Genomic DNA, 22,841 nt, shown 5'->3' with positions numbered 1-22,841 from the left:
CTCTCAATCACTGGATTTACACATTATCGATAAACTGTGAGTTGAATAGAAGCTAAGGTTATATAGCTATTGTTGGCTTATTATTTTTAATGGTATACCTTGTTCTCTATGTGTTCTGTTCAATTTTGAAATGCATTCTTTTTCACTTCTGTGAAAGCCCATGGGCTTTTTGCTAAATTTAACTCTGGAAAAAAATAGTTTGTGTGTTCTAAATAAGCCTTTTGAATAATAGGAGATTATACTGGAAATTCGGAAAATCAAATTGCATTCCTACCTAAATTTTTGAATAACCACAAAAAGGCTTGTTTCAGTTGAAAAAAACAGACTTCTTTGATTAAATACTAAATGGATCAAATATGAAAGCCTTTTGTGGAATGATTTCCTGCATGCTTTCTTTTCAGTGAATGAACAGTTTTTATTTTCCTTATCCTTTGAAAGTCGGTCTTTACTGGCACAATTAGATGTTGTTTTGGTGACCTTTGATCTTCTGATTATTTTGGCATTATAGCACAAGTCTTCTGATGAATAAGCAAACATTTAAAAAAATTATCATTTGCTAAAAAGCAGATTTTGTAAATCAAGGATCAGGAGCTTGGGACCTGCAAGACCCTCATCTTAATTTTACCTGTGAACAAGTAAATTAAGTTTCTGCTGATCAGCTTTTACCCTGTTACGATGTATAGATCAGTTATATATTCCTGAAAGGTTAGAAGTCCTGATTTTCTAGCATTGTGTTTTTGCTTCACTCGTTTCCCCTTGAGGGTGATTTTCTCAATGAAGAAGAGAAGAACAGGTGCTAGGCAGAGTGCTGAAGTTGCAGATTGTTTGGGGATAGAATGGGATAGAAGGACTGATGCCAATGTCCATAATGTGTGTATAGCATTTTTTGACCAAGAATTTTTCCCTGTGGAAATTTTAACTCCAGTTGGGAAAATAAAAAATTTTAATCAGACTTATGCTGATATTGATGAAGTGTTTTTGGAAAATATTTTCTGGAGGAACTCCTTGAGCGATTTTTTAGTATAACACAATCAAATAATTTCCATTTTTGTTTTTATTTTACTGAAATAGTTTTTAAGATTTTGTCAACACCTATTGAACTGTTAAAATGGTCACATTCTATGAAATGTATGCCCTCACTTAAAAAAATTGAGTAATATAAATACAGTGAGTAAAAGACATAGGATCTAAAACATGCCTGTGCTAGGCTAACTAAAGAAATTTAATAGGTACAACTTGAGTCTGCAACAGTATTTGTACAGGTACAGGATAGCATCAACGTTTAAAAAAAGGTTTACATGTTTCATTCAAAAGTCTTGTGGTAACCAAAAGACCTAATATAATTAACACTTTAAGCTTCATTGTTAGTAGCACAGTTATTTAGAACAACAGTTCTCTATACAGCATCACTTACATCAACTCAGTAATCTCAAATACTGTGTTCAGCTCTGAGTACTACTCAGGCAAACTGGTACATGCTTATTTTGTTACAGTCGTGGTCACCATTATTGTCATCATCATCAACACTTATATAGTGTTTACCATGCGCCAAGTGCTTGTTGAAACACCTTACATGTATATTAACTCATATTTTTCCTGACAAGAGCTCTTAAGAGGTAGCCCTCTTTTATGTATGGGGAAAACAATGAAGCACAAAGAGATAATGCAATTTTTGCAGAGTCAGGTAGCAAGTAAATGGCAGAACTGGATTAGAATGCAGGTAATCTAGACCCGCACTCCGTAGTCCTAACCCTGTAAAAAAAAAAAAAAATCACATTGGGATCTGTGGGACAAACTGAAACTATTTAAGCTGAAAAAGTAAAGATAAAGATCAGGGAGAGGAGGAGGCAGGGGATAAGATTTTTGTTAGTTATATTCAAATATTTGAAGGACTACAATGTAGAAATGGTACTAAATTTATCCTATATAGTCCCAGGAGGGAGCACCGTGATCAGCAAGTAGATATTATAACAAAATAGATTTTTTTTTTAGTTTTTCTTTCATGTCAACAAAATCAGATACCTACTAATATAATGAAATATTGTTACCAAATATTTTAGTTTTCTAGGGCTGATGTGACCAAGTACTGCAATTTGGGTAGCTTGAAGCAACAGAAATTTATTCTCTCACAGTTCTAGAGATTAGAAGACCAAAATCAGGGTGTCGGCAAGGTTGGTTCTTTCTGGAGGGTGCTGAGGGAAAGTCTGGTCCATGCCTGTCTTCTAGCTTTTGGTGGTTGCTTGCAGTCCAAGACATTCTTTGACTTGCAGCTCTAACATTCCAGTCTCTGCTTTTGTCTTCACATGGCATTTTTCCTGTGTATCTGTCTGTATCTCTGTTTTCTCTTCTTCCAGGGTACTGGCCATTGGATTAGGGCCTACCCTAATCCAGTATGACCTCATTTTAACTAATTAAGACCATATTCTAAATAAGACCATATTTCCAAATAAAGTTTTATTTTGAGGTTCCAAGTAGGCATGAATCTTTGGGGTACATTATTCAACCTAGTACACCTTATAACTAAAATACATTTTAGTTATACACCTCGTAACTAAATACATCTCCTATCTTCTGGGGCTTAGAAAGAGTTTAAAATTATTCAGATTCATTTAAAGATACCTATTTTTAAAAATTAAAAATCAAAATGTATGTATAGAGAGAGCCAGAGAAGAAATAGTTATTCTCATTAAATTTTTTTTAATCTGTGAGTTTAGTTTTATTTTTGATTCCATATATAAGATATTCTCCTTAAATTTTAACACAGTTGTCTTCTCAGTTTGTATTCATATATTACATTTAGTACTTAAAAAAATAATATGATAGATTGATGATAATACTGCACATCATAGTTAAAGTTTCCTGTATCAGGTTCTCAGAAAGATCTTCTATGATAATCATCCAGAGATAGAATAGGCTCCCTTGGGATATTGCACATTTCTATCACAATATCTTCCAAACAGACTAGAGGAACATGTTCAAATATAGAGAAAACTATTACAGGAGGAAAATATACATTACAGATGAATTATGCTAGGACTCTTTCATTCTTCCATAGATTACAATAGATTCCATTCTGTCTACAGGCAAAATTTAAAGATGTATTCCTTCCTGATTGTCTTAACTCTCTGGTAGCAGAAGTATTTACTCACGTAAACACCACAGCATTAAGAATAAAGAAAATTTCCATCACTCTAAAAAATTCCCTCATACCTCTTTTATTCAAGTTGATCCCTAATATGCATCCCTAGGCAACCACTGATTTGCTTTCTATCACTATAGAGTAGATTTATCTTTTCTGCAGTTTCATGTGAATGAAATCCTGTAGCAGGTACTCATTTGTGTTTTGCTTCTTTTGATCTGCGTAATTATTTTAAGATTTATCCATGTCGTTACATATATCAGCAGTTTTATTTTTTAGTGCTGAATTATGTTCCAGTGTATGAATATACCACAATTTTTTTTATCCATTTACCTATTAGTGGCCCTAAGTATTTCATGATTTTTGATGTATGGCATATGTTTTTTAAATTTAAATTTTTATTGCTAGTATATAGAAATCTACTAGTATATAGAAATACAATCAATATTTTATATTGATCCTTAGAAGTCTTGCTAAACTCATTTATTCTAGTAGCTTTTTAAAGATTTCTTAGGATTTTCTGTAGGTTGTCTTCAAATAAAGACAATATTACTTATACTTTTCCCATTTGTATACCTTTTTTGTCTTTTTCTTATTGTATTGCACTAGTTAGCACTTGTAGTACAATGTTGAATAGAAGTCATGGTAGTGGACATCCTTTTTCTGTCTCTTAGTGGAAAAGCATTTAAGTCTATATCCATTAAGTATGATGTTAGCCATAGGCTTTTTATAAATGCTTTTTAATGTATTGAGGATGTTTTATTTGTTATTTGCTGAGTGTTTTTTTAAAATCATGAATGGATATTGAATTTTGTCAAGCGCTTTTTTCTGCATCTGTTGAGACAGTCATATGGGTTTTCTTTTATTGTCCAATTTATTGATTGATTCTAATAACATACCACATTGTCTTTTTAAAATTTATTTATTTATTTATGGCTGCATTGGGTCTTTGTTGCTGCCTGCAGGCTTTCTCTAGTTGCAGCAAGAGAGGCTACTCTTCATTGTGGTGTGTGGGATTCTTAGGGCTCTAGGCACGCGGGATTCAGTAGTTGTGGCACACAGGCTTCAGTAGTTGTGGCTTGCGGGCTCTAGAGCACAGGCTCAGTAGCTGTGGCACATGGGCTTAGTTGCTCCACGACATGTGGGCTCTTCCCGGATCAGGGCTTGAACCCGTGTCACCTCCATTGGGAAGCGGATTCTTAACCACTGCGCCACCAGGGAAGTCCCTACCACATGGTCTTGATTCCTCTAGCTTTAATTGTAAGTCTTTAAGTCAGGTAGTATAAGTCCTTTTCTGCTCAATTTTGATTCTACTCCCTGCAGTTTCTCCAGTGTGGGGGCTTAAACTGCTCCAGCAATTTTAGTCCTTGCTGCAGAAATGTTGTCCTTGCCCTTCCATTTTGAGCTGCTGCTCTCAAATTGGCCATTCTGCTTTCTAGTGAATACTTGTTGGCTATTTTGGGGTCCTCCTATTCTCAAACCATTACTGTTGTTTCTTCCTTAATCCTGCACAGATGCAGATACTTTCCAGATTTGGTGGATGTTTATGGTCTTTCTCCCATTGAAGTATTTTGGAGATACCTTTTCACCTAGTTTTTTTATGTATGTTGTCCATGAGTATTTGGTTGTGCTATTTTTTAAAAAATTGTTGTAAAAAATGCATAATATAAATATACAGTGCATCAGTGTTTACTACATGTGTGTGTGTGTGTGTGTGTGTGTGTGTGTTGGTTTGTAACAGATCCCTAGAACTTTTTCAAATTGCAAAACTGAAACTCTATACCCAGTGAACAAAACTCCCCTTTCCTTTCTTTCTGAGCCCCTGTCAACCACCATTCTACTTTATATTTCTAGGAGTTTGGCTACTTTACATTTGTCATATAAGAGGGTGCAGTATTTGGCTTATTTCACTTAGCATAATGTCCTCAAAGTTTATTCACATTGTAGCATATGACAGGATTGCCTTCTTTTTTAAGGCTAAATAATATTCCATGTATGTATGTACCACATTTTCTTTATCCATTCATTTGTTAATAGATGTTTTGGTTGCTTCTACCTCTTGGCTATTGTGAATAATGTTACAGTGGACATGGATGTGCAAATGTCTCTTTGAGATTCTATTTTCAATTCTTTTGAATATATACCTAGAAGTGGGATTGTTGGGTTATATGGTAATTCTATTTTTAATTTTTTGAGGAACTTCCATACTGTTTTCTACAGGGGCTGTACCATTTTATATCCTAGGCAACAATCCACAAGAGTTCCAGTTACTCTGGACCCTCAATAACACTTGTTATTTTCTGGAATTTTGATAGTGGCCATCCTAACCTGTGTGGTTTTGATTTGCATTCCCTAATGGTTAGTGATGTTGAGCATCTTATTATATGCTTGTTGGCCATTTGTAGGTCTTCTTTGCAGAAATGTCCATGTAAATTCTTTGCCTATTTTTAAATTGGATTTTTATTGTTGTTGTTGAGTTGTTGGAGCTCTTAATATATTGTAGATATTAACTCCTTATCAGATATATGGCTTGCAAATACTGTCTCCTGTTCTGCAGGTTGCATTTTACTGTGTTGATTGTTTCCTTTGCTGTGCAGAAGTTTTTAGGTTTGATGTAGTCCCATTTGTCTATTTTTACTTTTGTTGTCTGTGTTTTTGATGTCGTATCTGAGAAATCATTGCCAAATTCAATGTCATGAAGCTTTTCCCTTTTATTTTCTTCTAGGAATTTTGTAGTTCAGGTCTTAGGTTTAGGTCTTTAATCCATTTTGAGCTAATTTTTCTATGTGGTGTAGGGTAAGGGTCCATACTTTATTCTTTTGCATGCGGATATCCAGTTTTCCCAGCACTGTTTGTTGAAGAAACTATTCTTTCCCAATTGTGTAGCCTTGACACTTTTCTTAAAGATAATTTGACCGTATACATGAGGGTTTATTTCTGGGCTCTCTATTCTGTTACATTGATCTTTATGCCAGTTCACTGTGATATTTTGATGCTATTTTTTATATGGGAATTCAGACAGATTGATGAGCTACATTTCTGCTACCTCCATCTCCATCTTCTCTCAGATTTTTGCTTTTTACAGATTTGAAGAGGATGTCTTCTGTTTTCCACCATGTAATTAATAAAAGTGTTGATTGGGACAGGGTAAAACAGATATCAACTAAAGGCTGTCCTTTAGGTTGCCACTGGTTTCTTAATAGGCTTTGGATACCTCACTTACGTTAAGGAGATAATTATTAACAATGGGAGCTCCTTTAAATTATATTCTTCAAGTAAAGGAGTAAGTCTTAAATTGACCTAATTTTTCTTGTCCCAAGCCTGTGTTTTGTGGCAGATTCTGTGCTGCTAGGTATGTAATCTCATTGTTAATAGCAACCTTGTGTGATGGGCATTATATTAACCGTATTTTGAGGTTGAGAAAACAGATTTCAAGAGATTAAGTGTATTTTTCAAGGTCACAAGACTATGAAATAGCAGAGTCTGAATTTGAACCTAAGTCTGACTAACGTCCAAGCCTGGGTTCTTTCCAATATACTAATCAGAGGACAGATATACTATGTCTGCCATGTTTCTTTATCAGAATTCTTCTACTTCCTGTCTAAGGACAAATCTATGTCGATTCTGTTCTTGTCCTCCTTGGGAGAGATGAGGGTCAGTTAGGAACCAAGGGATGGGCAATCTTTGATGAAAATAAGAGGACATTTTAGATGATGTATTGTTCTACATTATCTGTTCATTTACTTGTAAAATTATTTCAAAGGTCAGTCATAAAGGTTACTGTTTCATTTGTGTAATATTCCTATTTAAAAATTTCTGTTAGTACCCTTAATTAAAAAAAATTTTTTTTGGCTTTTCACTATTTTTTCCCAACTGTTTATTGAGGTAAAATTGACAAATAAAATTTAAGATATTTAAAGAATACATCATGGTGATTTGATATAGATATGCATTGTGAAAGGATTCCCCCATCTAGTTAATTAACTCATCACTTCACATATTTATCTTTTTTTTTTTTTTTGAAAACAAGTTCTACTCTGTTAGCAAATTCCAGTTTTACAATACAGTGTTATCAACTATAGTCACCATGTTTTACCTTAGATCCTCAGACTTATTCATCTTATGGTTGAAAGTTTTTACTCTTACCAGTCTCTCCCTGTTTTCCCGCCAGCATCACTCGAAGTGAAATACACCAGACAAAGACAAATACCCTCTTCATTAATAAAGCTAGAAACTTCTGCTTTTGCATGTAGATATTAATAAATTTACTCTGTTATTTGGTTTATATATTTGAAATGTGTTAGCCAGTCAGAAAGTCCATACTTTAATTTCCATAATTATTCATGAATAGTTTCGCAATATTACATGTAGACTGAGTGTAAAGTTTGCTAAGTGTATAAATCATCTGAAAAACAGAGTCACTGTGTAAAGAAGTCACCATGTATATGCATCATGCACTTTTAGACAACTTGAATTGCATTTTAAAAATTGAACTATAGTTGATTTATAACATCATATTAGTTTCGGGTGTACAACACAGTGACTCAGCATTTTTATAGGCTATACTCCATTTAAAGTCACTACAAAACAATGACTGTATTTCCCTATTCTGTGTAGTACATCCTGTAGCCTTTCCATTTTATACATAGTAGTTTGTACCTCTCAGTCCCCTACCCCATCCCGCCTCATAGCAAAAATAGAGACAGACTCACAGGTATGGAGAACAGACTTAATGAATTGCTTTTTAAAGCATGAAAGAATGTCTGCTTTTAAGATTTTTCTTTTGGATATACCATTACTTATCATTTTATTTGGATTCTCAAGAAATTACATTTCTCATCATCGAACTTAAGTGATGCTGCTATTATGTCAAAATAGGAATAAGAAATATCTCTGTTCCAAAATTTGGAATTTTTTAGTTTTTCTAGCCCTTATTTCCTTAGACTCATGACCTGATTTCTAAACAGTATTATTTTCTTCCCTAATCTTTACCCATTGTTATACTGTGCCTACATCTGTCCTTTTATTGACAAAAATTAATCATTTAAGTGCTGTTTAAAACCCCAATTCAAGTTTTAAATGTCCTCACAGCAGGTTTTATCCTTAGCACCTAACACAAGGCCTGGCATTGTTATTGTTGAATAAACGAATTGTTGTAGTAGTCTGCTTTCCATATTTTTTTGGATTTGTCCTCTTACCGTTCTGCCCAGTTTTCCAGACCACGAAAACTAGTAGCTTGTACTAAAACTCGCTCTAACCATTGCTTTCTGTGGCAGTTCATTGTACGCGGGCCTCTCACTGTTGTGGCCTCTCCCGTTGTGGAGCACAGGCTCCGGACGCGCAGGCTCAGCGGCCGTGGCTCGCGGGCCCAGCCGCTCCGCGGCATGTGGGACCTTCCCGGACCGGGGCACGAACCCGTGTCCCCTGCATCGGCAGGCGGACTCTTGACCACTGAGCTACCAGGGAAGCCCCATTCTGTTTTTGATAGTTCTCATTCTCACAGGGTTCTTCCTTTATATTAACTCAAAAATATCTCCTCTGAATTATAGTTTTTGGATCTAGTTTGCTCCACTCTATCTTCTTCCACATAATAGCTCTTTACATATTTGGAGAAAGTTCTCATATGTGCTTCTTAACTTTTTAAAAAAAGTTTTCTGACTAAATCTTTTTATGTAAAATTTTCCAAACCCTCTACCAGTTTGAAAGGGCTTGATTTATCAGAGTGCCTCTTACAGTGTATTATAGTTTGGATTCTTTACTGACAAGGAATCATAGGTCCATTCTAGCTTAAGAAGGAGGACTATCATTACAATACTTCAGAAGTTTGATGACAGATGCAACAGTGCTGCCAGAGTTTACTGGAGGTAGACCTGTTCTACTGGCAAGTCTCTGCCGGGGTTTCGGCTGTTCTATAACTGGCTTGACTCCCTGTGGTTGCCTGAGCTCGCAAGTCTTGATACATCTTTTTAGCTGCTTTAGTCTCTCATTTCTTCTATTCAAAATTTCCTAGCAGAGAAATCAGATTTGTCTAGGATACCTTCTACAGCCAGGTCACTTTGGTCATAAGTTGCTTTCTGGTTTATAAATGCCCTTGCCCACCTAATAGTCCCATTTATTGACTCAAAAAGTATTTTATTAAGTATCTAATATATACCAGTAATTGTTCTAAATGCCTGGGATACATCACTAAACAAAGCAGACCCAAATCACTGTTTTCACTCTAGTGAAGTGAGACAGACAAGTAGCAGTAAATGTGATAACCAAAATAATGATTTCATAATTTCTCTCTGGCTGGTGAGAGGAGAGACAGGATTGTGTGCTTCTGAGCATGACTGCTGCCCTTCATTGAGCTGTGGGTGGTGCCATTTTCGATAGAAGGTGATATGGGCAGCTGGACTTCATAAAACAAGTCTAGTGTAGATAACCACTGATCTAGTTGTTTAGATAAATATACAGAAGATTTAGCGAATTATGCGTTAGAGTAATTCTCAAAGTTCAGAGTCTGTGTTAAACAAATTAGTATATATTTTGTACGTTTACACTTTAAGCATACACAAGCCACTTAAACGATTAATTTTTGTCAATTGGTACAGTCAACAAATATCAAGCATCCTGTTTTGTATAGAGCAGAGTATTACATTTCTTCACTTAATTAACCCCTACTAATTCTTCAGTTCTTCTGCAGATGAACTTCTTCCTTATACTACTGGCAACTCCGCACCTCTAGCATACTACTTAGTAACCCCCGAGAGTGTACTATTTGACTTTCCTGGGGTCATCTGGTAAGGCTTTTGATTGAGTGGTTGGATCATCCTAGGTCACTTGCTAATCCTTGTGGCTGGGTTGGGTAGTCTGGCAGCCCTACCACGACCCAAGGGAAAGTGGCTTACCACACGTAAAGGAGGGAAAAGTGTGCCTGATCACGCCAGTATTTCCTCACCCTTCCTAAATTTGTTTGGGGCAGTTTGTGTAGCACTTGCACTGTTTTTCAAAGAAGGCTATTTCCAAATGTGCTGGTATCCTGCCAAGAGTCCCCCTTTTTATGTATGAACTCCATTTGGTCATCATATTTCTTGTTTTTATGATAGAGTAGAAGAGTAGGGGCTGGAAAGAAAAACATGAAGGCCTTGACTAATAACCGTCCCCTCTTTTTTTTCAATTTAGCTGCATGCAGTGCAGTGAACAACCACAATTTTGTCTGCTTAGCACCTCTCCTTTCTAAGAAGTGGTCCCGTTTCTTTTGAGGAATTTCTCTCTCTCCCTACCCAGTCACCCAGCCCCATTTAATACATAGTGCAAATAGGAGTTGCTTCCACAGTCACTCACTCTGACTTACATGACCTATTTCACCTCTGGACATAATTAGCAGTCCACTGGTGGACATTTGACTCTAGAGCAGTGTTCCTTTAATGTGGCTTGCTCCTCAGTGTGAAAGGTCATCTTGTCAGCATTCTTAAATACAACCAGTACTTCCTATAAGAATGGTTTTATATAAATTATATAAACTTGGGAAATAAGTTTAAACATTCAGACTAAACTCTTAAAATCCAAGAAACAAGAATCAGACAATGTTTGTTTACTTCTGTAAGATATTTTCCTAAGTTCCTCAGAAGTTGTTAGCTGCATCAGTTTACATAATTGATATTCAAAACCAAATTATTGTAGCTCCTTCCACATTTTACTTGTGATATATCATTTTAGCATTTTTATTTTTGCCTTTTTATAACCTAATTTCCATTTACAAATAACATTATTATATGAAATCTATCACTCATGAATCGTATTTCTATGTGCACTTATAAATGTTACATCAGCATTTCAAACTAAGCTTTCATATTATTGAAAGACTGCATATCATTATGAAATCAATAAATAATATGTTGCTCCTGGAGAACTTTTGAAAGTTATGCTCCTGCTTACGAGGAACTTTTTTACTTCTCAAATTGGCACTAACTAAAACAAATGTTAAAATAACAGTTGTTGGTGAGGATGTAGTGAAAATGCCAGTCTCATTCTTATACACAGAATGTAAAAAAATTATTAATATCTTTCTGGTGAGCCCTTTGGCTTTGTGTGAGTCTTTTAAAATTTTCATATTCTTTGATCCATTAGTTGTATATCTAAGAATTTTTCAGGCAAAAGTGAGATGAGGATAAAGATTTATATAGAAAGATGTTTTTTGTAGCATTGTTTATAATAGAGAAAATAGAAAATGCATATTATGATCAAGGGCCCATTATAAAATATTAATAGTAAAGCACTATATAAATCTAGGTTTAGTATTATCTCAATTCTGATGAAAAAATGCATGTATGAAAAAAGCCTAGGAGAAAACGTTAACAGTAATTGTCTTCAGGTGTGGGATTATGGGTGATTTCTTCTTTATATTTTTATATAGTCAAAAAATTTCCTGCAGTTAATATTTGTTAATTTTATAATTAGTAAAAATTAATGTGTTAAAATATTTTCTGAGCCTGCAGTGCATGAGGTATGACTTTCAGAACTGAATACACAATATAGGAACACCTGGTTAAATATGATGAGATAAATAACGTGCATTTCTCTCTTTCTTAAAAGAGAGGAGGGCGTCCCTGGGGGCGCAGTGGTTGAGCGTCCGCCTGCTAATGCAGGGGACACGGGTTCGTGCCCCGGTCCAGGAAGATCCCATATGCCGCGGAGCGGCTGGGCCCGTGAGCCATGGCCGCTGAGCCTGCGCATCCGGAGCCTGTGCTCCGCAATGGGAGAGGCCACAACAGTGAGAGGCCTGTGTACCGCAAAAAAAAAAAAAAAAAAGAGGAGATGTAAGCTTAAAACAATTTCTGTCAATATTAACGAATCTATTAAAATAAACATTTAGCTCCATATGAACTAAGTGCGAGGCACTGAGTATGCCAAGTACTTGGGCATATAAAGATGGTACTGAAAGAACAAGAAGCTTTCTGTCATTTCTTCTGTAAAGTTTTCCGTAGTTTCCCTGCTACGTTAGGTTAGGTTCTCTTCTATCATTGTACTTACCATGATATACTGAAATTATCAGTTCATTTTTCTGTTTCTCCTAATAGCTTATGAGTTCCTTGAGGATAGGGGCCATATCTTTTTCATTGTGTATCCCAGTATCTAGTAATTTGTTGAATTAACCTTGATGTGAATGTAAGAAGTGGTGATGCTTGAGGTGGATTTTGAAAACTGAATGCCTATGATAAATCACTTTTACTTTACTCTTTTTTTTTTTTTTTTTTTTTTTTGCGCGGTACGTGGGCCTCTCACTGTTGTGGCCTCGCCCGTTGCGGAGCACAGGCTCCGGACGCACGGGCTCGGTGGCCATGGCTCACGGGCCCAGCCACTCCGAGGCATGTGGGATCTTCCTGGACCGGGGCATGAACCCGTGTCCCCTGCATTGGCAGGCGGACTCTCAACCACTGAGCCACCAGAGAAGCCCTACTTTACTCTTAATGAAATCCTTTATTCTCCTATAATACGGGTATATGAAGAGTTACTATACTGCAGCAGTTGTTAACTTTAGTATATGTGCTGCCGAAGCGAGCACAGTTGTTAATTTTAATTGAGAATGTTTTCATTTTGCCTTTGTCAAACGTGACCTCGGTTTTAGCAGATAGTTCAGAGTTGGTCAGTAAAATGAACTTAACTTTCTGTTTATCTTTTAAAGGTAAGATTTGGTCATAAAGTGATTTTAAAGTCTAGGTGAGGGCCGGGGGGAGTTCAGTTCACAGGGATGAGGATGAGAGATGATAGTGAGTTTTTTTTTTTTAATTGAATCAGATGTTCACCCTGACACGAAAAACCAGAAAAAGATATCACAAAAAAGAAAACTATAGACCAGTATCACTGATGAACATAGATGTAAAAATCCTGAACAAAATAGTAGCAAACAGAATCCAACAGCACATTAAAAGGATCATACACCATGATCAAGTGGGATTTATCTCAGGGATGCAAGGATTCTTCAATATATGCAAATCAATCAATGTGATACACCACATTAACAAATTGAAGAATAAAAACCATATGATCATCTCAATAGATGCAGAAAAAACTTTTGACAGAATTCAATGTCCATTTATGATAAAAACACTCCAGAAAATGGGCACAGAGGGTACTTACCTCAACATAATAAAGGCCATATATGACAAACCCACAGCAAGCATCATACTTAATGGTGAAAAACTGAAAGCATTTCCACTAAGATCAGGAACAAGACAAGGATGTCCACTCTCGCCACTCTTATTCAACATAGTTTTGGAAGCCCTAGCCACAGCAGTCAGAGAAGAAAAAGAAATAAAAGGAATACAAATTGGAAAAGAAGAAGTAAAATTGTCACTGTTGGCTGATGACATGATACTATACATAGAAAATCCTAAACATGCCACCAGAAAACTACTAGAACTAATCAATGAATTTGGTAAGGTTGCAGGATACAAAATTAATACACAGAAATCTCTGGTATTCCTATACACCAACAAAAATCAGAAAGAGAAATTAAGGAAACACTCCCATTTACCACTGCAACCAAAAGAATAAAATACCTAGGAATAAACCTGCCTAAGGAGGCACAAGACTTGTACTCAGAAAACTATAGAACACTGATGAAAGAAATCAAAGATGACATAAACAGATGGAGAAATATACCATGTTCTTGGATTGGAAGAATCAATATTGTGAAAATGACTATACAACCCAAAGCAATCTACAGATTTAGTGCAATCCCTATCAAACTACCAATGGCATTCTTCACAGAATTAGAACAAAAAATTTCACAATTCATATGGAAACACAAAAGACCCCGAATAGCCAAAGCAATCTTGAGAAAGAAAAACGGACTTGGAGGAATCAGGCTCTCTGACTTCAAACTATACCACAAAGCTACAGTAATCAGGACAGTATGGCAGTGGCCCCAAACCAGAAATATAGATCAGTGGTACAAGATAGAATGCCAAGAGATAAACCCACTCACATGTGGGCACCTAATTTACTACAAAGGAGGCAAGAACATACAATGGAGAAAAGGCAACCTCTTCAATAAGTGTTGCTGGGAAAACTGGACAGCTACATGTAAAATAAGGAAATTAGAACACTCCCTAACACCATACACAAAAATAAACTCCAAATGGATTAAAGACTTAAATGTAAGGCCAGACACTATAAAACTCTTAGAGGAAAACATAGGAAAAACACGCTTTGACATAAATCACAGCAAGATCTTTTCTGACCCACCTCCTAGAGTAATGGGAATAAAAACAAAAATAAACAGATGAGACTTAATTAAACTTTAAAGCTTTTGCACAGCAAAGGAAACCATAAACAAGACAAAAAGACAACCCTCAGAATGGGAGAAAATATTTGTAAATGAAACAACAGACAAAGGATTACTCTTCAAAATGTACAAACAGCTCATGGAGCTCAATATCAAAAAAAACAAACAATCCAGTTAAAAAATCGGCAGAAGACCTAAATAGACATTTCACCAAGGCAGACATACAGATGGCCAAGAGGCACATGAAAAGATGCTCAACATCACTAATTATTAGAGAAATGCAAATCAAAACTTCAATGAGGTATCACCTCACACCGGTCAGAATGGCCATCATCAAAAAATCTAGAAACAATAAATGCTGGAAAGGGTGTGGTGAAAAGGGAACTCTCTTGCACTGTTGTGGGAATGTAAATAGATATAGCCACTATGGAGGACAGTACGGAGGTTCCTTAAAAAGCTAAACATAGAACTACCATATGACCCAGCAATCCTACTACTGGGCATATACCCTGAGAAAACCACAATTCAAAAAGAGACATGTGCTACAATGTTCATTGCAGCACTATTTACGATAGCCAGGACATGGAAGCAACCTAAATGTCCATCGACAGATGAATGGATAAAGAAGATGTGGCACATATATACAATGGAATATTACTCAGCCATAGAAAGAAAGAAAATTGAGTTATTTGTAGTGAGGTGGATGGACCTAGTCTCTGTCCTACAGAGTGAAGAAAGTCAGAAAGAGAAGAAACAAATATCATATGCTAACACATATATATGGAATCTAAAAAAAAAAAAATGGTACTGATGAACCTAGTTGCAGGGCAGGAATAAAGAGGTAGACATAGAAAATGGACTTGAGGACATGGGGTGGGAGGGCGAAGCTGGGGCAAAGTGAGAGAAGCGTAGACATATATACACTACCGATATACAATAGTTGGCTGGTGGGAAGCAGCAGCATAGCACAGGGAGATCGGCTCGGTGCTTTGCGATGACCTACAGGGGTGGGATAGGGAGGATGGGAGGGAGGAGGCTCAAGAGGGAGGGGATGTGGGGACACGTGTGTGCATATGGCTGATGCGCTTTGTTGTGCAACACAAACTAACACAGTATTGTGAAGCAATTATACTCCAATAAAGATCTATTAAAATTTTTTTTTAAAAAGTAATGAAGCTATCAGTGAAGAAAAACAAAATTTGAATCAGGTGTTAAGGTTTCCTTTACTTAGATGTCCAAATAATCAGAATGTTGTTGCTTTTACTTCAAAGTGAGTTGGAACAACATGTAGAACATGCAAACACATGAAGCTCTTAAAAAGGATTGCAGAGGGACTTCCCTGGTGGTCCCGTGGTTAAGACTGTGCCCCCAGTGCAGGGAGCCCGGGTTCGATCTCTGGTCAAGGAACTAGATTCCGCATGCTGCAACTGAGAGCCCACATGCTGCAACTAAATGATCGCGCACACGGCAACGACGGTCCTGCTTGGGGCAACTAAGACCTGGTGCAGCCAAGTAAATAAATATATATTTTTTAAAGTATGGCAGAAAGCAATTTAGACCTAACATGTACTCTCTAGCCCCAAATTATTCACAGATTATATCACCAAAGTTCGATTTTAAGTTGATCTGGTTTTTAGTGTCACAGGGTAATTTTATAACAATAATGCTATATATAGTCCAATGGTTTTCAACCAGAGGCATTTTTGCCCCCCCAGAGCACATTTGGCAGTGACCTGGAGACATTTTTGGTTGTAACAACTTGGTGATTGTGGGTGGGGTGCTATTAACTTCTAGTGGGTTGAAGCTAAGGATGTTGCTAAACATCCTATAATGCACGGGATAGCTCCCAGCCCCCTGCCTCCAACCCAACAAGGAATTATCTGGCCCAAAATGTCAGTAGTGCTGATGTTGAGAAACCCTGTCTAGACAATGGTCAAGTTCCCAGGCCACTCTAAAAATCTTTATTTAACCCAAAACAGTGCTTATAACCCATAACTGAAGCTTAGTGCTAATGGTACCATTTCATTTGTCACTTAAAATTACTTTGTCTCCATAGAAAAGTTCTTCTTAAATATCAACTTGAGATACTGAGAAGACGGCTTTCCTTACTGGGAACAAAGTGCAGTTGCTCCCATGGTGTGGAGACTCCAGTTTTAATGCCTCTGTCTGTTGTTCCTAGCTTTTCATACGTGTTACTCTTTTGAGAGTCTGTAGGATAGGGATTGCCTATCATTTCAGTGTTATGTTTAGAAGGTAGTTTTAGACCTTTTAAAACTTGAAAATGTTTAATCAGTATATCAATTTATTCAACAAATATTCATTTAGAAATAAGTATTAATATAATGAATATTCAGATTTTTAAGTACCCTATAACCAAATTCACTTTGATTTTATTAATAGGGTCAGGAGCAGGTCTGGGGAAAATAATCCAGAGGTTTCCACAGAAGGACTGGGATGATACACCTTTTCCACAGGGAGTTGAACTGGTAAGTTGGTATTGTTTTATTGTACTTTTATAATGATATTTTTCTTCTCATGTTTCATTTATGGTTATATTTATGTTGCAGTTACTTTTAAATAATTTGGTGATTTAACTGTAACACATTATTAGAAATAATCGCCCTAATACAGTAAACTTTGAATATACTGATTCTGGAATGTCTGTTCTGCTGTTCTTTTTCCTGTTTAATCTTCTCTTTAATATTAAAGATGAAATAGATGATTTTTATATACCTGGAAGCTGAAAAATTCCTCTGATTCTTTTAGTCAAAATCTTAGCCTAGTAGCTTCAGTGATAGTGTGTCACTAATCAAATATTTATTATATTTTTTTCTGAAAATGTCTAGGTTGTTGTTTTAGTGAAAACTAAACAAAAACACAGACAAACAAAACCAAAAGTTGGTTTAATAGTGACCAGTCATGGTTTGAGTTTGGCCTTGAAATCAAAATCTGAATTCTTTCTTTCCAGTTACAGAATTTGTATGTTGCTTTATAATAGTGCAATTCAACTGCTTTATTTTTGTCAGCCATTTTAAAGGAACTTAATGGTTGAGCATAATTTGTGATGACCAGGACATTCTATCTGGTGGTGGATCTATGGTGGTAAAATTAGAGACTGAGAAGATGATCAATATGACTATAAAGTTTAGAGAGTGCATGTATGTGTGTATGTATGTATGTTTGTGTATTCACTTATATTGTGTGTGTGTTTACACACACACACATATACATGAGCAGTGTTCATCAAAGCAGTTCTTGTTGAGCGATCATTTGGTATAATATGACAATGAAGAGGAGACTGCCTGGGTTGAAATCCCACCTGTACGGTATGACTTCTGACAAGTTACTTAACTTCTTGAACAGCCGTCTTCATCTATAAAATGAGGATAATGATAATACTAATCTCATAGGGTTACTGCAAAGATAAAATGGGAAAAATAGAAATAAAATGCTTAGAACAGTGTCTTCCATAAAGTAAGAGCTCAATAAATGAGGTAGCTTGTTAATGTTATTATTGTTACTGTCATTGTTGCTGTTTGTTTGACATATTGCAGCACCTCCCCCAGAGGAAGAATTGTTCATTCTCTTGTTAGCCTGGATCAGAAATATTTATTAGGAATAAAACTGATGTTGAAAATTACGAATTTTCTTGTCCTAGCAAATGAGTGTCCATTTCTGCCTCGCTGAGGATAAAAGGTACATTTCTAAATGCTTAATTTTGATTGTTAAACCCAGTTTTGTAAAGAAGGCTGTGGGTTCTGTAGACACACAGAGAGGGTAAATCTTGAGTTTAGGCATTAAAAATGGGGAAAGAACGTGAGGATCTTTGAGATAATAGAAAATACATAGTGGTCTCTGCCCCCAGTTCCTGGCACAGAGCTTCTGAAGTCCGTCTAATTTCCTAAGTGATATGAGTGTCTTTGATCCCGGTTCCTGACACAGGGTTCCTGAAACCTTCCTAAGTTCCTGGGTGATATGAATGGCTTTTGTTCTAATGAGGCGACTCTGAGTGGGCTCCTGGATGCCTGCTGGATGGGGGCTGGTCACTGGAAAGACCAAGCCATGATTAGAAGCTTGGAATTTTCAGCCCCATCTGCTATTCTCTTGAAAAGGGAGAAGGGCTGAGAATGGAATTAATGATTGATCATGCCTACGTGATGACATCACCATAGAAATCCCCAAAGTTGGGATTCGGAGAGCTTCCAGGTTGGTGAAACATGCACCTACTGGGAGGGTGATGCGCCTCAACTGTACAGAGAGAGAAATTCATATGCCTGGGACCCTCCCAGACCTCACTCTGTGTATCTCTTCATCTGGCTGTTCATCTGTATTCCTTATCATATTCTTTAATAAACTGGATAATGTAAGTAAAATGTTTTCCCGAGCTCTATGAGCCACTTGAGTAAATTAATTGAATCCAAAGGGATGGAGGTCACGGGAACCTCCGATTTATAGCCAAGTCGTACAGAAGTTGTACTACTGTACAACCTACTTGAGATTGATATCTGAAGTGGGGGTCAGTCTTGTGGGACTGAGCCCTTAACCTTAATCAGTGAGTTAAATTGTAAAATTGTAGGACACCCAGAGGTGTCGTGGATAATTGCTTGTTTGGGGGAAAAACAAAACCCACACTGGGTGACTAGAAGTGTCAGAAGTCAAGTGTTGTGGGTAAGGTAAAAGTTACCACACAGACGGAGGAGAAAAGTAGGTTTTTAAGAGAGCCCTTGTATTCCTTTCTCTTCTCTTCCACATGCCTGCAAATAGTAGTAATTGGTCTTATGGTGTGGATAACTGGTGTTTGTACTATTAAAGCTTTTAAACTCTGCTTCACTGTCCTTCTTAGTAATGATTGAAAGGGGAAAATTTTGGTACTGGAGACCTTTTAGAACTTTTTGTGAGTTCCTACCTCCCCTCACATCAATGTGTGGATGGATATATAAACTACATCAGTTTGAAAATATGAACAGTGAACCACCTTCATAAATTTCAAGAACAGCAGACATTATTGGGTCAGGGAGAGATCATGATTTGACTCTAGCTGTTTAGCTATGACTGAGAAGGAATAATTTTTGTGTTTTGAAAGCTAAGGCATAGATACTGTGATGCCTCTGATATTTCTCCAGTAGTGATGGAGAGACACATGTTGATTTTAATACTTAGTAAATGGGTATTTTTTCTTTGTGTGACAGACACTCCCATGTTCAAGTGCTGTCAGTGTCTCTCCAATAACAAGTAGAGCCGTGTGCTGCTGGATTGGTGAAACCGAGGTGTTAAGAGGTAGCATAACTTTTCCTCACCTAAGATTTTCCTAGATGACATCTTGGCTGATTCTTCGTGAAGCATTTCAAGATTTGGGGAGCCAGATTAATATTTAAAGAATATTTGAAGTGCTGGATTACATTGGGAATTTTTTCTTTTAATTTTTTCGTAATTGATAGCAATTCTCATCCTTTGATGTCTATTGTGCTTTGTCAGGTACAGAATAAATTTGTTTATCTAACAAAGCCCATTTTTAATTTTTATTTAAAAAATTTTAAATTTAATTTAATTTTTTTATCTTTTGGCTGTGCTGTGTGGCACGTGGGATCTTAGCTCCCTGACCAGGGATGGAACCCGTGCCCCAGCAGTGGAAGCACAGAGTCTTATCCACTGGACCACCAGGGAGGTCCCCAAAGCCCATTTTTAAAACATAATAGAACATTAACTGTTAAATTTTTGTTGTCTTATTATTTATGGCTTTGTGCTTTACTTTATATGTTAGGGAGGTGCAACTATTCTGCATGTTAACAGCAATAACTTGAATAACTGTGATATACTGTGTAATCTAGAGCAACTCCTGCAACTTCAAGACCAGAGATAGGCCTAATAAAATTTTAGTCTAATTGAAGGTGATTTGGCTCAGAGCCTAGGTGGTTTTTTGATTCCAGGGTGGTAGTGACCCTTTTGTGATGATTTACATGGAAAAAAATCTTACCCTACCAAGGTGGTAGTAGCGGAACAAGTTTTTAGCATGTAACATTAATGTTAATATCTAACAGTTACATACAATTCACAGACTGTGATGAACTCACAGATTAGATGATTAGAGGTAGTATATCTAATTTAAAGGTAGGTAAATTGAGGATTAGGAAGTTTAAACGGTTTCACTAAGGTCTAGCAGCTCAGATGCAGAAGAGCTAGCATTCAAACCCAGGTTTTTTGACTCTTAGTCTCAGCCAAGATCTGAGAGTATTCTGAGAGTATTCTCAGAGTGACACTTTAAGCTATGGTTAGCATTTGGACTTTAATGTAAATGCAAGATCTGAAAACAGGATTCTATAATTTGGAAGAACTGAGGTTCAGAAATGTTAAAAGCATGCTGTGTTAAAAGAATGCTGTGTTGCCTCTTCAATAAGTGCTGCTGGGAAAACCAGACAGCTACATGTAAAAAATGAAGTACGAACACTCCCTAACACCATACACAAAAATAAACTCAAAATGGATCAAAGACCTAAATGTAAGGCCAGACACTATCAAACTCTTAGAGGAAAACATAGGCAGAACACTCTATGACATAAATCACAGCAAGATCCTTTTTGACCCACCTCCTAGAGAAATGGAAATAAAAACAAAAATAAACAAGTGGGACCTAATGAAACTTAAAAGCTTTTGCACAGCAAAGGAAACCATAAACAAGACCAAAAGACATCCTCAGAATGGGAGAAAATATTTGCAAATGAAGCAACTGACACAGGACTAATCTCCAAAATTTACAAGCAGCTCATGCAGCTCAATATCAAAAAACAAACAACCCAATCCAAAAATGGGCAGAACACCTAAATAGACATTTCTCCAAAGAAGATATACAGATTGCCAACAAACACATGAAAGAATGCTCAACATCACTAATCATTAGAGAAATGCAAATCAAAACTACAGTGAGGTATCCCCTCATACCAGTCAGAATGGCCATCATCAAAAAATCTACAAACAATAAATGCTGGAGCGGGTGTGGAGAAAAGGGAACCCTCTTGCACTGTTGGTGGGAATGTAAATTGTTATAGCCACTATGGAGAACAGTATGGAGGTTCCTTAAAAAACTAAAAGTAGAACTACCATTCAACTCAGCAATCCCACTACTAGGCATATACCCTGAGAAAACCATAATTCAAAAGAGTCTTGTATCACAATGTTCATTGCAGCTCTATTTACAATAGCCAGGACATGGAAGCAACCTAAGTGTCCATCGACAGATGAATGGATAAAGAAGATGTGGCACATATATACAATGGAATATTATTCAGCCATAAAAAGAAGTGAAATTGGGTTATTTGTAGTGAGGTGGATGGACCTAGAGTCTGTCCTACAGAGTGAAGTAAGTCAGAAAGAGAAAAGCAAATACCGTATGCTCACACATATATATGGAATCTAAAAAAAAAAAGTTGGTTCTGAAGAACTTAGGGGCAGGACAGGAATAAAGACGCAGACGTAGAGAATGGACTTGAGGACACAGGGAGGAGGAAGGGTAAGCTGGGACAAAGTGAGAGAGTGGCATGGACATATCATACACTACCAAGTGTAAAATAGATAGCTAGTGGGAAGCAGCCACATAGCACAGGGAGATGAGTTCAGTGCTTTGTGACCACCTAGAGGGGTGGGATAGGGAGGGTGGGAGGGAGATGCAAGAGGCACTGGATTTGGGGATATATGTATATGTATAGCTGATTCACTTTGTTATAAAGCAGAAACTAACACACCATTGTAAAGCAATTATACTCCAATAAAGATGTTAAAAAAAATTAAAAAATTATACTCCAATAAAGATGTTAAAAAAAAAAGAATGCTGTGTTATTAGAAACCAACTTCACTTATTTTTTTCAGAGGATAAACCTGGGTTCAGAGCATAGTATTAGACTTGAAATTATTTTCTGTTGCCATCTTTCCTGCCCACCCAACAAGTATTTCATGTATTTAAATTCTAAATGAAAGGTATTGTAAACAGTGCTGCAATGAACATTGGGGTGCACGTATCCTTTCAAACCATGTTTTTCTCTGGATATATGCCCAAAAGCCAAGATATAGAAGCAACAGATGAATGGATAAAGAGGATCTGTACATATATACCATGGAATATTACTCAGCCATTAAAAAGAATGGAATAATGCCATTTGCAGCAACATGGATGGACCTGGAGATTATCATACTAAGTGAAGTATTAGTAAGTCAGACAAAGACAAATATCATATGATATCACTTATATGGGGCACCTAAAAATAATCTAAAAAAAATGATACAAATGAACTTATATGAACAAAACAGAAACAGACTGACACATTTAGAGAATGCACTTATGGTTACCTGAGGGGAGGGGTAGATTGGGAGTTTGGGATTGACATGTACACACTGCTATATTTAAAGTAAAATTCCTTTCCATGAAAAAAAAATAAAGGT

At 36.6% G+C, this 22,841-nt stretch overlaps 1 protein-coding gene across 2 annotated transcripts in view; it reads left to right on the top strand.

The window, feature by feature from the left end:
• The window catches only part of SBF2 (SET binding factor 2), a 472,364-nt gene that overhangs the window by 68,747 nt on the left and 380,776 nt on the right, over nucleotides 1–22,841 (top strand). For both annotated transcript variants that reach the window (XM_007471388.1, XM_007471387.1), the window contains exon 2: nucleotides 16,812–16,897. In XM_007471388.1, coding sequence (XP_007471450.1) covers nucleotides 16,812–16,897 — 86 coding nt within the window. The remainder of the gene's footprint in view (nucleotides 1–16,811; nucleotides 16,898–22,841) is intronic.

The sequence above is a fragment of the Lipotes vexillifer genome, unplaced genomic scaffold (genome assembly GCF_000442215.2).
Source record: "Lipotes vexillifer unplaced genomic scaffold, Lipotes_vexillifer_v1.1 scaffold6, whole genome shotgun sequence".
NCBI lineage: Eukaryota > Metazoa > Chordata > Mammalia > Artiodactyla > Lipotidae > Lipotes > Lipotes vexillifer.
Note: the sequence above shows the minus strand (reverse complement) of the source record. Positions and strands in the feature narration are given on the sequence as shown.